This window comes from Parasteatoda tepidariorum, chromosome 3, assembly GCF_982258835.1.
Source record: "Parasteatoda tepidariorum strain Cologne lab strain chromosome 3, Ptep-v5.0, whole genome shotgun sequence".
Lineage (NCBI taxonomy): Eukaryota > Metazoa > Arthropoda > Arachnida > Araneae > Theridiidae > Parasteatoda > Parasteatoda tepidariorum.
Window position 1 is genome coordinate 22073747 of NC_141757.1, and position 15101 is coordinate 22088847.

General features: G+C 31.9%; 1 protein-coding gene across 1 annotated transcript in view; it reads right to left on the reverse strand.

Annotated features, from left to right (window-relative positions):
• The window catches only part of LOC107440407 (multidrug resistance-associated protein 1), a 50437-nt gene extending 43985 nt beyond the window's left edge, over nt 1-6452 (reverse strand). The window contains exon 1 of the mRNA XM_087160039.1: nt 6205-6452. Within this exon, the coding sequence (XP_087016165.1) occupies nt 6205-6452 (248 nt within the window). The remainder of the gene's footprint in view (nt 1-6204) is intronic.
• Between the last annotated feature and the right edge of the window lie 8649 nt (nt 6453-15101).

The following is a 15101-nucleotide window of genomic DNA, read 5'->3' on the forward strand; positions in this document are numbered from 1 at the left end:
TGTATAAGTCAAGAAGGCTAGGCGTACAGGTGTCATTACGGATATTTTTATTCCTGAAATACCAGGGTGAATTTGTGATATTGCGGAGGGTTTTGTTATAAGCACTCTGTAAGAGTTTAAGAATTGTCTTTGCAGCCCCCCCGAAGGCGGGTGCTGCATATGTTAATAAGGGGAGTCTTGCAATCTAAATTGGAGAGTCTTGCAATCTACCTAATTATTAAAATTAGTAATGTTTTCCTTTTTATGTTAGGTGGTAAAACACAAATATGAATTGTGCTATTTTATTCATTCCTAATTAAGGGAAATCTTTGTAATCTACTTCTTATACACCGCATGTAATGCGATTTTTGTCACGTAAAATGCATTTTAGAAATTTCTCTATACTGTCAAACAGATAACCTACCGGATAATAAAATTAGAATAAACCAAAGTAAGAAATTCTTGTAACTGAATGGCAATGCTTATAACTTAGGCATCAAGAACGATCTTATTCCAAGCAAATTTGACAAATAAGCTGCATTCACTGATTTAACATGAAATTTTATTTGATTCGCATTATGTTTTTTGTTGGATCATTAGACGTAAAAACTTTACCAATAAAATTTTAAAACTTTGTGAAGAAATTAGGCGTTACTTTTATCCGTAAAAAGCACCTACGTAAGAGAATGGGCGTTACTCTTCAATTGCCTCGTATTTCATTATCTATTAGTATACTACTGCATAGTATAGGAGGGTATAGTAATGTTCATACATGGCAACGTTTCTTTTAAATAGTAAATTTTTAAAAAAAGTAACGAGTAAAAAGTAAAAAGTTCTTATTTTAAAAAGCAACGAGTAAAAAGTGCAAGTACTAAACAAAAAAAGTAACGATTTAAAAGTACATTTCTAGGAAATCGAAAATTCAAAACAACTTATAATTTTATTGAATAATATTCTTATGTTCTTTAATGTTTTTGCAAAATTGTTGTTATTTATTTAATTATTTTTAATTTTGAAAGTTCTGGACATTAATTTATTTTTAAATTCGGAAGAATATTATAATATAATTTTATAATATTATCGTGTAATATAATTTTAAAATCAAATATAATTTTAATATCAAACTTTTTATTGATTTGAACGAAAAAGAAATTTTATCTATTGATTTTAATTTTTTAGTTTATTATTTTTATTTATTTAAATTACCATCGATTTAAAATTGTTTTACTCTATATAAACGTATTTTAAAAGCACAAACATAAGCAAAGCAAACACGGGGTTTCAGATAGCTTTGAGATCTTTGAGCTAGTAAAAAATAAGTGAATGTGCAGTATAAGTTGAAACCGAAGTCTATAGTTTTATTTGTAACAATGGCTAATGCTGAAGTCATGCGAGAAAATCATTTTCCGAACATTTCTGCCTAACGGAATAATTAAAATTTGTAATCGAATTTTAGTACTATCAGCGCCTAAATTAATACCCTCGAGTTTTCAAGAGTTAAAATAGTAATTATAATAGTTTTCAATAGCACAAATAATTCTGAAGTTCTTAGAGATTTGACTGGGCGTTGTTTGACAAGGTCGGGCATAAACATAATTTTAGTAAAAAATGCACTAGGTAAAAATGTATTTAGTAAAAAATGTATTAAAACAAAAATGTATTATTAGTGATTTCAAAATGAAAATTGAAAAACGTAATAACAAAATCAAACATTTTTTATTTAAAATGTATTAAATAAATGCATAAAACTCGAAAATGAATGAAAATAACTACTAATATTTTTATTCATTTTGCAAAATAATTGCATTTCGAAAGTGGTGTCACTGAGTCTGCTGCAAGAATTTCTCAGATCGTGCTTAGCCACGCTGAATAAGCGCTCAATGGGAGCACTAGAAGGTAGTGCAGTATTATTTTTCACAAATAATTCTTTTACGATTGGATATCGATTGGATTTTTTTTAGAAAGCTTACCGAGTTTTAGAGAAATTTAACGATTTCATTCGACATTTCCGTTACAAATACTTGTACTTTTTCCCTAAAAAAGTAACGAAAGTACAAGTAAAAGTACTAAATGTAAAAAGTAACGAAGTACAAGTAAAAGTACGTACTTTTTACTTGTACCGGCGGTACAAGTAACGAAAGTAAAAGTACTGCCATATATGGTAATGTTTTAAGAACCATCCATGTCCATCGGTAAATGCCTGTATTTCTCATCCAGACTTTTTGGTAACTCTGCTCGATAAAACGGTCAAGTGACAGCTATTATATTCAGCCTACTTGTGTTGTGTATTGGTCCTTAAAAATTTCCTTGTTTTTAAAACCATATTTAAAAATTTACCGTAATGTTCGAAAATTAGACGAAATCGTAAAATCTTTGAGTTTAAAACTGAAGTGCAGTATCATACAAAGTTGTTCTAGTGGTGCGCACTAGAGCTATGGGGATAAGTACGAGCAAGAGAAGACTGTTAAAGATTTTTTGACATGCCTTCATGACCATAAATGCAAAAATGAATATTCATCATGAAAATCCGTTTGTTTCGCAATTGATTGAGTATCAAATATATTCGGAAAACACATAGGAGTGGCGAACTGATTGCTAGGAAAATACTCTGACTTTGTAATGTGGTGCTGCTTCATCCAAGATTGCAGCTAGCAGTTTTGTTAACGAAGTATCAGGAATTAATCATTTCGAAATATTTTTGATAAACTCTACACTTCCCACGATGCTTCACCAAAAAACAAAAGAGAGCTTGAGATGGGATTGTTTACCATTGAAAGAATATTAACTGCTCGATTGATAGCTTCAAATCTACTACGAGCTGCGTCAGCCGTTAGGAAAAATTATGCTGCACTGCACAGTCATTTTTCCAATGCTTCTGTGGAAATGCCCTTAAATTCAACAAATTCGGCAAAAGTTTCAGGATTTAAACTAAGGTTTCTGGAAACTAGCTTTAGACATTTTTTGATGCTCTTACAGACCTTGCAGATTTATCTATTGATCTCAAAAAGCCTGGTTTGACACTAACTGCAGCCCACGAATTAATTCGTCAAGTATGTGTAAAAGAGTCAATCGCAGAGAAGGGAATGCATGATGATTATTTCAAATATACTGAAAAAATTATCTTTGTATCGACGGTTAAATGGCCACAGTATGTGAAACCTAAAGTTTAATTTTGAGAAAAATTTACCAAGGAATTGTGCAAAAGATTTCCTTTGAATAACATAAAAATGTGTTGCTGGCTTTGTCAGTAGCAAATGACATTCACGATACGAGATTCAGTAAAGTTAGACTTCTCTCTTTACGAATAATCTGCTCATGCGATCGTAACCTAAAAAGGGATCGCAGAGCGCAAATGTACTTAAACTAGACATTTCTGATATGCAAATTACTTAAATATTTAAGTAAGTAATGTTTTCTTTTTTATATTAGGTGGTAAAACACAAATATGAATTGTGCTATTTTATTGATTCCTAATTAAGGGAAATCTTTGCAATCCACTTCTTCTTATACACCGCATGTAATGCGATTTTTGTCACGTAAAATGCATTTTAGAAATTTTGGTACACTGTCAAACAGGTAACCTACAGGATAATAAAATTAGAATAAACCAATGTAAGAAATTCTTGTAACTGAATGGCAATGCTTATAGCTTAGGCATCAAGATCGATCTCTTTCCAAGCAAATTTGATAAGTAACCGGCAAGAGGAAGCATTCACTGATTTAAAATGAAATTTAATTGCTTCGCATTATGTTTTATGTTGGATCATTAGACGTAAAGGTTTTACCAATAACATTTTAACACTTTGTGAAGAAAGTAGGCGTTACTTTCCTCCGTAAAAAGCAACTACAGAAGAGAATAGGCGTTACTCTTCATTTGCCTCCTATTTCATTATTTATTAGTATACTACTGCATTATCCTATAGTATAGGGCAGGGATGGCGAACCAATGGCACGCGTGCCATTTATGGCACCCGACACAATATTTTGGGCACGCCACCGATCACATTTGTTATTATACTATGAATTGTTATTACACAAATGTTATTACACAAATGTTATTACACTATGAAGCATATGTAACAATTAAATTAAAATTCACAAAAAGCTCACAAAATAATAAACAATTATTAATAAAAAAATTAACAATTAATGCTAAAAAACAACTAATAACCATAAAAAACAAGCTAACAGTAAATAACTAGAAAAAAAATTAACATTCCTGCTTAAACTAACATCTTGCAACCTAATCTAAGTTATTTGTCATCTAATCTACAACAACAAAAGTCACACTGATATTACTTTAAGCTGAATAACGCGTATAACTGAGACATTGCAAAATGTTTTTTTTTTTTTTTCAATGTAAATAACGAGTTTTGAGTTGATAGTATTTAGTATTATTATTTTCCCAATAATCACGAAGTCAAAACTATTTGACGGCACGTCTATGACCTCATTAAACAATTTTTTAGAAAAAAATGGCACTTTGGTGTATAAAGGTTCGCCACCCCTGGTATAGGGTATAGCAATGTTTCAAGAACTCTTGAAATCTAATAGTTTAGCCAGACCGTCCATCGGTGAATGCCTGTATTTCTCATCCAGACTTTTCGGTAACTCTGCTCGATAAAATGGTCGAGTGACGTTTACCAGCTATTATATTCAGCCTACTTGCTATTAATTACAGTCTCAACGTGTTGTGTATCGATCCTTAAAAATTTCCTTATTTTCAAAACCTTATTTAAAAACTTGCGAACTGTTCGAAAATTAAGTGAAATCGTAAAATCTTTGAATTTGAAAGCTGAAGAGCAGTATCATACAGCCGTGTTCTAGCGATGTGCACTAGAGCTATGGTGATAAGTGCGAGCAAGAGAAGACTATTAAAGATTTTTTGACATGCCTTCATAAGCGTAAATGCAAAAATTAATATTTATCATAAAAATTCGTTTGTTTCGCAATTGATTGAGTATGAAATATATTTGGAAAACACATAGGAGTAGCGACCCGATTGCTTGGAAAATACTCTGACTTAGAAATGTGGTGCTGTTTAATCCAAGATTGTAGATAGCAGTTTTGTTAACGAAGTATCAGGAATTAATCATTTCGAAATATTTTTGATAAACTCTACACTTCTCACGATGCTTCACCAAAAAACAAAAGAGAGCTTGAGATGGAATTGTTTTCCATTGAAAGAATATTAACTGCTCTATTGATAGTTTCAAATCCATTGCGAGCTGTATCAGCCGTAAGAAAAAATAATGCTGCAGCACAGTAATTTTTCCAATGCTTCTGTAGAAATGCCCTAAAATTCAACAAATTGGGCAAAAGTTTCGGGATTTTAAGTAAGGTTTCTGGAAACTAGTTTTGTGTATGATTTTAGACATTTTCTTGATGCTCTTACAGACCTATCTATTGATCTTCAAAGAACCTGGTTTGACACTACCTGCAGGCCACGAATTAACTCGTCAAGTATGAGTAGAAGAGCCAATCCCAGAGAAAGGAATGCATGATGATTATTTCAAATATACTGAAAAGAATATCTTAAGATCGACTGTAAAGTGGCCGTAGTATGAAAACCCTTAAATTTCAATTTGGAAAAAATTCACCAAGAAAATTTGCAAAAAGTTTAAATTGAATAACATGAAAATGTGCCGCTGGCTTTGAAAGTCGAGTACATCAACATCATATGTCATTAAGGAATTAATATGCTATGATGGGGAAACCAACATATTTAACATCACAGCCATGAGTTGAAGGGAGTTATTATTTAAGGGAAAATAATCAATCCACGTGTGAAAGTCGTAGAACTTTAATGTACTACAAAATAGAGTGAAGTTGAGAGTCTTGCAAAACTGCGGAAACTAATAATTGGTGCACCGGAGTACCTGGCCAAAAAGGCCACCTCCGTAAATTATATGATTAAAAACTGAATCAAAGGCCATTGATATTAAAATTATTTGGGTTAGTAGACTTAATGTTAGTAGTTAAATAAAATTAAGGAAAAGAAAATAGAACAGGGATAACACAGACAAATAAAAACATATAGAAAAAAAAAAAAAAAAGATAAATAAAAAAGAAATAAATAAAAATTATTTATTTATTATAAATCATTATTTATATTTTATATATAATTATTGAAAAATGAGCAGTTAGTAATTAGCATTGTTAGTAGTTGTATTAGTAAATTGAATCAGAATGAGCCGCAGTAATTCCGCGAAGTATTGGGCCAACCCAAGAAGGTGGAAAAGGGTAATGATGATAGAGGAGCCAGTCAGGGGGATGGAAAAATCATCAAACGATGTCTTGGAGATTATTATAGTAATGGAGAATGGCCTTAGGCCGTCTCCTGCACTTAGGGTCATCTGGGTCGTAGTTAGAGGAAGACCATATAAGGGGGTTGAAGTGACCAGTGCTCTTAAGAAAATACTTGAGAGAACTAATCTTGTATAAGTCAAGAAGGCTAGGCGTACAGGTGTCATTACGGATATTTTTATTCCTGAAATACCAGGGTGAATTTGTGATATTGCGGAGGGTTTTGTTATAAGCACTCTGTAAGAGTTTAAGAATTGTCTTTGCAGCCCCCCCGAAGGCGGGTGCTGCATATGTTAATAAGGGGAGTCTTGCAATCTAAATTGGAGAGTCTTGCAATCTACCTAATTATTAAAATTAGTAATGTTTTCCTTTTTATGTTAGGTGGTAAAACACAAATATGAATTGTGCTATTTTATTCATTCCTAATTAAGGGAAATCTTTGTAATCTACTTCTTATACACCGCATGTAATGCGATTTTTGTCACGTAAAATGCATTTTAGAAATTTCTCTATACTGTCAAACAGATAACCTACCGGATAATAAAATTAGAATAAACCAAAGTAAGAAATTCTTGTAACTGAATGGCAATGCTTATAACTTAGGCATCAAGAACGATCTTATTCCAAGCAAATTTGACAAATAAGCTGCATTCACTGATTTAACATGAAATTTTATTTGATTCGCATTATGTTTTTTGTTGGATCATTAGACGTAAAAACTTTACCAATAAAATTTTAAAACTTTGTGAAGAAATTAGGCGTTACTTTTATCCGTAAAAAGCACCTACGTAAGAGAATGGGCGTTACTCTTCAATTGCCTCGTATTTCATTATCTATTAGTATACTACTGCATAGTATAGGAGGGTATAGTAATGTTCATACATGGCAACGTTTCTTTTAAATAGTAAATTTTTAAAAAAAGTAACGAGTAAAAAGTAAAAAGTTCTTATTTTAAAAAGCAACGAGTAAAAAGTGCAAGTACTAAACAAAAAAAGTAACGATTTAAAAGTACATTTCTAGGAAATCGAAAATTCAAAACAACTTATAATTTTATTGAATAATATTCTTATGTTCTTTAATGTTTTTGCAAAATTGTTGTTATTTATTTAATTATTTTTAATTTTGAAAGTTCTGGACATTAATTTATTTTTAAATTCGGAAGAATATTATAATATAATTTTATAATATTATCGTGTAATATAATTTTAAAATCAAATATAATTTTAATATCAAACTTTTTATTGATTTGAACGAAAAAGAAATTTTATCTATTGATTTTAATTTTTTAGTTTATTATTTTTATTTATTTAAATTACCATCGATTTAAAATTGTTTTACTCTATATAAACGTATTTTAAAAGCACAAACATAAGCAAAGCAAACACGGGGTTTCAGATAGCTTTGAGATCTTTGAGCTAGTAAAAAATAAGTGAATGTGCAGTATAAGTTGAAACCGAAGTCTATAGTTTTATTTGTAACAATGGCTAATGCTGAAGTCATGCGAGAAAATCATTTTCCGAACATTTCTGCCTAACGGAATAATTAAAATTTGTAATCGAATTTTAGTACTATCAGCGCCTAAATTAATACCCTCGAGTTTTCAAGAGTTAAAATAGTAATTATAATAGTTTTCAATAGCACAAATAATTCTGAAGTTCTTAGAGATTTGACTGGGCGTTGTTTGACAAGGTCGGGCATAAACATAATTTTAGTAAAAAATGCACTAGGTAAAAATGTATTTAGTAAAAAATGTATTAAAACAAAAATGTATTATTAGTGATTTCAAAATGAAAATTGAAAAACGTAATAACAAAATCAAACATTTTTTATTTAAAATGTATTAAATAAATGCATAAAACTCGAAAATGAATGAAAATAACTACTAATATTTTTATTCATTTTGCAAAATAATTGCATTTCGAAAGTGGTGTCACTGAGTCTGCTGCAAGAATTTCTCAGATCGTGCTTAGCCACGCTGAATAAGCGCTCAATGGGAGCACTAGAAGGTAGTGCAGTATTATTTTTCACAAATAATTCTTTTACGATTGGATATCGATTGGATTTTTTTTAGAAAGCTTACCGAGTTTTAGAGAAATTTAACGATTTCATTCGACATTTCCGTTACAAATACTTGTACTTTTTCCCTAAAAAAGTAACGAAAGTACAAGTAAAAGTACTAAATGTAAAAAGTAACGAAGTACAAGTAAAAGTACGTACTTTTTACTTGTACCGGCGGTACAAGTAACGAAAGTAAAAGTACTGCCATATATGGTAATGTTTTAAGAACCATCCATGTCCATCGGTAAATGCCTGTATTTCTCATCCAGACTTTTTGGTAACTCTGCTCGATAAAACGGTCAAGTGACAGCTATTATATTCAGCCTACTTGTGTTGTGTATTGGTCCTTAAAAATTTCCTTGTTTTTAAAACCATATTTAAAAATTTACCGTAATGTTCGAAAATTAGACGAAATCGTAAAATCTTTGAGTTTAAAACTGAAGTGCAGTATCATACAAAGTTGTTCTAGTGGTGCGCACTAGAGCTATGGGGATAAGTACGAGCAAGAGAAGACTGTTAAAGATTTTTTGACATGCCTTCATGACCATAAATGCAAAAATGAATATTCATCATGAAAATCCGTTTGTTTCGCAATTGATTGAGTATCAAATATATTCGGAAAACACATAGGAGTGGCGAACTGATTGCTAGGAAAATACTCTGACTTTGTAATGTGGTGCTGCTTCATCCAAGATTGCAGCTAGCAGTTTTGTTAACGAAGTATCAGGAATTAATCATTTCGAAATATTTTTGATAAACTCTACACTTCCCACGATGCTTCACCAAAAAACAAAAGAGAGCTTGAGATGGGATTGTTTACCATTGAAAGAATATTAACTGCTCGATTGATAGCTTCAAATCTACTACGAGCTGCGTCAGCCGTTAGGAAAAATTATGCTGCACTGCACAGTCATTTTTCCAATGCTTCTGTGGAAATGCCCTTAAATTCAACAAATTCGGCAAAAGTTTCAGGATTTAAACTAAGGTTTCTGGAAACTAGCTTTAGACATTTTTTGATGCTCTTACAGACCTTGCAGATTTATCTATTGATCTCAAAAAGCCTGGTTTGACACTAACTGCAGCCCACGAATTAATTCGTCAAGTATGTGTAAAAGAGTCAATCGCAGAGAAGGGAATGCATGATGATTATTTCAAATATACTGAAAAAATTATCTTTGTATCGACGGTTAAATGGCCACAGTATGTGAAACCTAAAGTTTAATTTTGAGAAAAATTTACCAAGGAATTGTGCAAAAGATTTCCTTTGAATAACATAAAAATGTGTTGCTGGCTTTGTCAGTAGCAAATGACATTCACGATACGAGATTCAGTAAAGTTAGACTTCTCTCTTTACGAATAATCTGCTCATGCGATCGTAACCTAAAAAGGGATCGCAGAGCGCAAATGTACTTAAACTAGACATTTCTGATATGCAAATTACTTAAATATTTAAGTAAGTAATGTTTTCTTTTTTATATTAGGTGGTAAAACACAAATATGAATTGTGCTATTTTATTGATTCCTAATTAAGGGAAATCTTTGCAATCCACTTCTTCTTATACACCGCATGTAATGCGATTTTTGTCACGTAAAATGCATTTTAGAAATTTTGGTACACTGTCAAACAGGTAACCTACAGGATAATAAAATTAGAATAAACCAATGTAAGAAATTCTTGTAACTGAATGGCAATGCTTATAGCTTAGGCATCAAGATCGATCTCTTTCCAAGCAAATTTGATAAGTAACCGGCAAGAGGAAGCATTCACTGATTTAAAATGAAATTTAATTGCTTCGCATTATGTTTTATGTTGGATCATTAGACGTAAAGGTTTTACCAATAACATTTTAACACTTTGTGAAGAAAGTAGGCGTTACTTTCCTCCGTAAAAAGCAACTACAGAAGAGAATAGGCGTTACTCTTCATTTGCCTCCTATTTCATTATTTATTAGTATACTACTGCATTATCCTATAGTATAGGGCAGGGATGGCGAACCAATGGCACGCGTGCCATTTATGGCACCCGACACAATATTTTGGGCACGCCACCGATCACATTTGTTATTATACTATGAATTGTTATTACACAAATGTTATTACACAAATGTTATTACACTATGAAGCATATGTAACAATTAAATTAAAATTCACAAAAAGCTCACAAAATAATAAACAATTATTAATAAAAAAATTAACAATTAATGCTAAAAAACAACTAATAACCATAAAAAACAAGCTAACAGTAAATAACTAGAAAAAAAATTAACATTCCTGCTTAAACTAACATCTTGCAACCTAATCTAAGTTATTTGTCATCTAATCTACAACAACAAAAGTCACACTGATATTACTTTAAGCTGAATAACGCGTATAACTGAGACATTGCAAAATTTTTTTTTTTTTTCAATGTAAATAACGAGTTTTGAGTTGATAGTATTTAGTATTATTATTTTCCCAATAATCACGAAGTCAAAACTATTTGACGGCACGTCTATGACCTCATTAAACAATTTTTTAGAAAAAAATGGCACTTTGGTGTATAAAGGATCGCCACCCCTGGTATAGGGTATAGCAATGTTTCAAGAACTCTTGAAATCTAATAGTTTAGCCAGACCGTCCATCGGTGAATGCCTGTATTTCTCATCCAGACTTTTCGGTAACTCTGCTCGATAAAATGGTCGAGTGACGTTTACCAGCTATTATATTCAGCCTACTTGCTATTAATTACAGTCTCAACGTGTTGTGTATCGATCCTTAAAAATTTCCTTATTTTCAAAACCTTATTTAAAAACTTGCGAACTGTTCGAAAATTAAGTGAAATCGTAAAATCTTTGAATTTGAAAGCTGAAGAGCAGTATCATACAGCCGTGTTCTAGCGATGTGCACTAGAGCTATGGGGATAGGTACGAGCAAGAGAAGACTGTTGAAGATTTTTTGACATGCCTTCATAAGCATATATGCAAAAATGAATATTCATCATGAAAATTCGTTTGTTTCGCAATTGATTGAGTATCAAATGTGTTTGGAAAACACATAGGAGTAGCGACCCGATTGCTTGGAAAATACTCCGACTTAGTAATGTGGTGCTGTTTAATCCAAGATTGTAGCTAGCAGTATTGTTAGAGAAGTATCAGGAATTAATCAATTCGAAATATTTTTGATAAACTCTACACTGCTCACGATGCTTCACCAAGAAACAAAAGAGAGCTTGAGATGGGATTGTTTACCATTGAAAGAATATTAACTGCTCGATTGATAGCTTCAAATCTACTGCGAGCTGCGTCTGCCGTTAGGAAAAATTATGCTGCACTGCACAGTCATTTTTCCAATGCTTCTGTGGAAATGCCCTTAAATTCAACAGGTTATGCAAAAGTTTCAGAATTTAAACTTAGATATCCGGAAACTAGTTTTGTGTATGATTTTAAACACTTTCTTGATGCTCTTACAGACCAAGCAGATTTATCTATTGATCTCAAAAAATCTGGTTTGACATTATCTGCAGCCCACGAATCAACTCGTCAAGTATGTGTAGAAGAATCAATCGCAGAGAAAGGAATGCATGATGATTATTTCAAATATGCTGAAAAAAATATCTTAGTATAAACTGTGAAATGGACACAGTACATAAACCCTAAAGTTTTATTTTGGGAAAAATCTACCAAGAAAATGTGCAAAAAATTTCATTTGAATAACATAAAAATATGTCGCTGGCTTTAGAAGTTAATATCAACATCACGCATTGTCCACACGACATTCAGTAGACTTCTCTGCCTCTCTTTTAAAATAATCAGCTCATGCGATCACGATCACACCTACCTAAGTAGGGACCGCAGAGCGCCATGCTATACATATTGTAATTGTGTGTTACAATGTAGCTACTGCTCTAAACTTTCTTTTCATCTTATCTTACCTCCTCCACGTGCTTAAGCAGAGAAAGCTTTAAGTTAAATGGTCACATCGTTAAAAGAAATCATAAAGGATGAAACTTACAAAATATACTTAAACTATTATTTTTTTTTAAAAGTGGTAGACAACTTATTGTTTCAATTAAATAATAGATAATATGTCATTGAAGAACTTCGTCTTGCAATAAATGCAACATTGGGCTCCATATAATGAAGTTAAGGCAGAATATTATCTTATACTCTCGCATCCCACTTGAGTTTTTAGGAGTTAAGTAGGAAGTAAATGAATTGCAACTTAGCTTAGGGAAAATAATATCATGTAGAACGAAAAGTAACACCCATTACTACCCAGCCTTAACCCCTTGGGGACGGGTGATTCACCCCGTTCCCTAGGAATACATAATGTAAGAAGAAGTCTAGCTTCTCCAATACGTAGCAGGGGCCAGCAAGGTCATTCTGTATGACAAGAAAAACGCTAAAGGTTTTTGAGTCGACGCATGCGCACATCGTTCATCCATCATAGCGTCTCTAAACTTGTTTAACAACAAATTTTTCTCCATTTTTAAAGTCTATATCTATACACCTATGATATCTATTTAAATTATACACCTATGTTAAAATTATAAATTATATTTATTTTTTAATGAATTCATCACAGGCAGAGCCGGATTATACCTTTCGTAGGCCCTAGGCATAGCCGTTTTCGGGCCCTCCCCTCCTTCCCCCACTCCTCCCCTCTTTTTAAAATATATGCTAAAATTTTCTTGCATATTTTTTTTTAAACATTTTTATTAATATGGATTTTAATTTACAAATTTGTTTATCGAACTTTATCTGCAATACCGACATACTGCCGATATTGCAGTTGATATCGATAATACCATTATGATTAGTTCGATCGATAACTTCAGCAATCGATTCATCGCTCGCACTTATGTCTATTGAATACGACATTTTGCGTAATTTGGAATTCGACAGCATAATACAAGATTTCGTTGAATCCAAAAATCGCAAAAAAGTAATATATTAGATCATAAGATTCTGCAAAATAATTTGTTACCGAAAAATATTATATTTTTATTTGTATCTTCATAATTTTGTGCAAAATACACTTGCTGTTTTTAAAGTTAAATTATTTTTGTCAACGAATTTTTTTCTCGCAAGTTTTTCGTAGGCCCCTGAATTTCGTAGGGCCCTAGGCACGTGCCTAGTGTGCCTATAGGTTAATCCGGCCCTGATCACAGGTAAATATTTTCTTTGTTTAATAAGTAAATCTTTTTCAAAACTATATAAGTCTGTAAAGAACAAAAGCATACGGGTTTTGAGTCACTCTTCATTAGCTGTTTACGCGAGTTGGGAATAACTAGGAGCTGAGAGGAATGGAGTTGAGAGGACAAGGAGCTGAGAGGACGGAGGGACCTTCTGTTAGGAAGCAGGTTTTTTTCCTAGCAATACTTCACCTCCTCGATGGAGGTAACCGTTACCTCTGGAACAGGTTTGCAACATTCCACTCGAGTTTTTAGGAGTTACGTAGAAAGTAAGTATTGCTACTAAGTATGAAAAGTAATTCGTTATTAATCTATTCAAACAATTGCAGAAAGCAGAGCAGTTGGCATCTCTGTTTATATAAAATAAGCTACTGTTATGTAGAAACAGAGAAATTTTGAAAATTAATTAGCTTAAAAATTCCTGAAGTTCATCGAATTTGGAAATCACGAAAACTTTCGTGACATTCTGCCTTAAACGCATGAAATCTTCACATTTTTTTTGTTGATAGTAACACATTAATATTATAAATTATTTTATAAAAAATTCTTTCCCTTATTGAGGATCCCTATAATTTTACTTTATGTGAACCGCTGCGAACATTTTACGAACAATTCTCCTCCCCCGAGTAAATAGCAACGGGCTTAATTTCTGCATGAAAAGATAAGGCAAGGAATTGGTGCAATTTCAGCGAGATCAAAAATTAGGCAGTTGAATGACCCATAAACACCATCATTGAGATAGTACATGTTAATTGGATCAACTGAAAATAAAGAATTTTTTAGTGAAATTGAACTGTTTTAGAACAAAATCTTGATCTTCAACAAAAGTGAAAAAGAATAATATTTAAACCCTTGCTCACGGAGCAAACAAATTTTCTTTTCCTTGACAGCTCATGAAGCATTAGTAATAAAGTTAATTAATTAATAAAGTTGAACAATTAATATATATGGTAGTACAGTAATAAAATTAATAATGTTGAAGTTAAATTGAGTTTAAGTTAATCTCAAGTTAGGTAGTATACCTGTAAGATCAATTATCAATTAATCTCATGTTCACTGTAAATGCATAGCACCTTAAATAGCCGTAAAATTTATAAGAAGAATCCATAAAATATTATCAGTACTGTACCGCATGCTACCCTACGAACAATTAAATAAATTAGACTTACTACCCCACGTGGTAGTACTGAAAAAAAAAGAAAGATGGAAAGTGGAATACAAATTGCGAAAAGTGTTTCTCTATAATAAAATAGTATTTGGAATATAAAATAAGCTATGGCTGAAATAAAAATAGAAACATTAAACTTACTCGAAAGGATACTGACGCAAATCATACTTACAAATTAGCATTTATTACCTGGAGTAGTCATAGGCAGTAAAATATAAAAATAAAATTAAATTGACATTTTATTTGTTTTTCATTCCTATTACACACGTTGCCACAGCGGGTTTTCCAACTTTGTTTTTCACGATTATTTTCCATTTTTCTTTGACAAATTTAAGTTATCTTATTCAAATTTGCATGTTTTTCCTGTCGCTGTTGTAAAATTTGGGATTGAGCGTCTATTTCTGAGCGCTCGTAAAA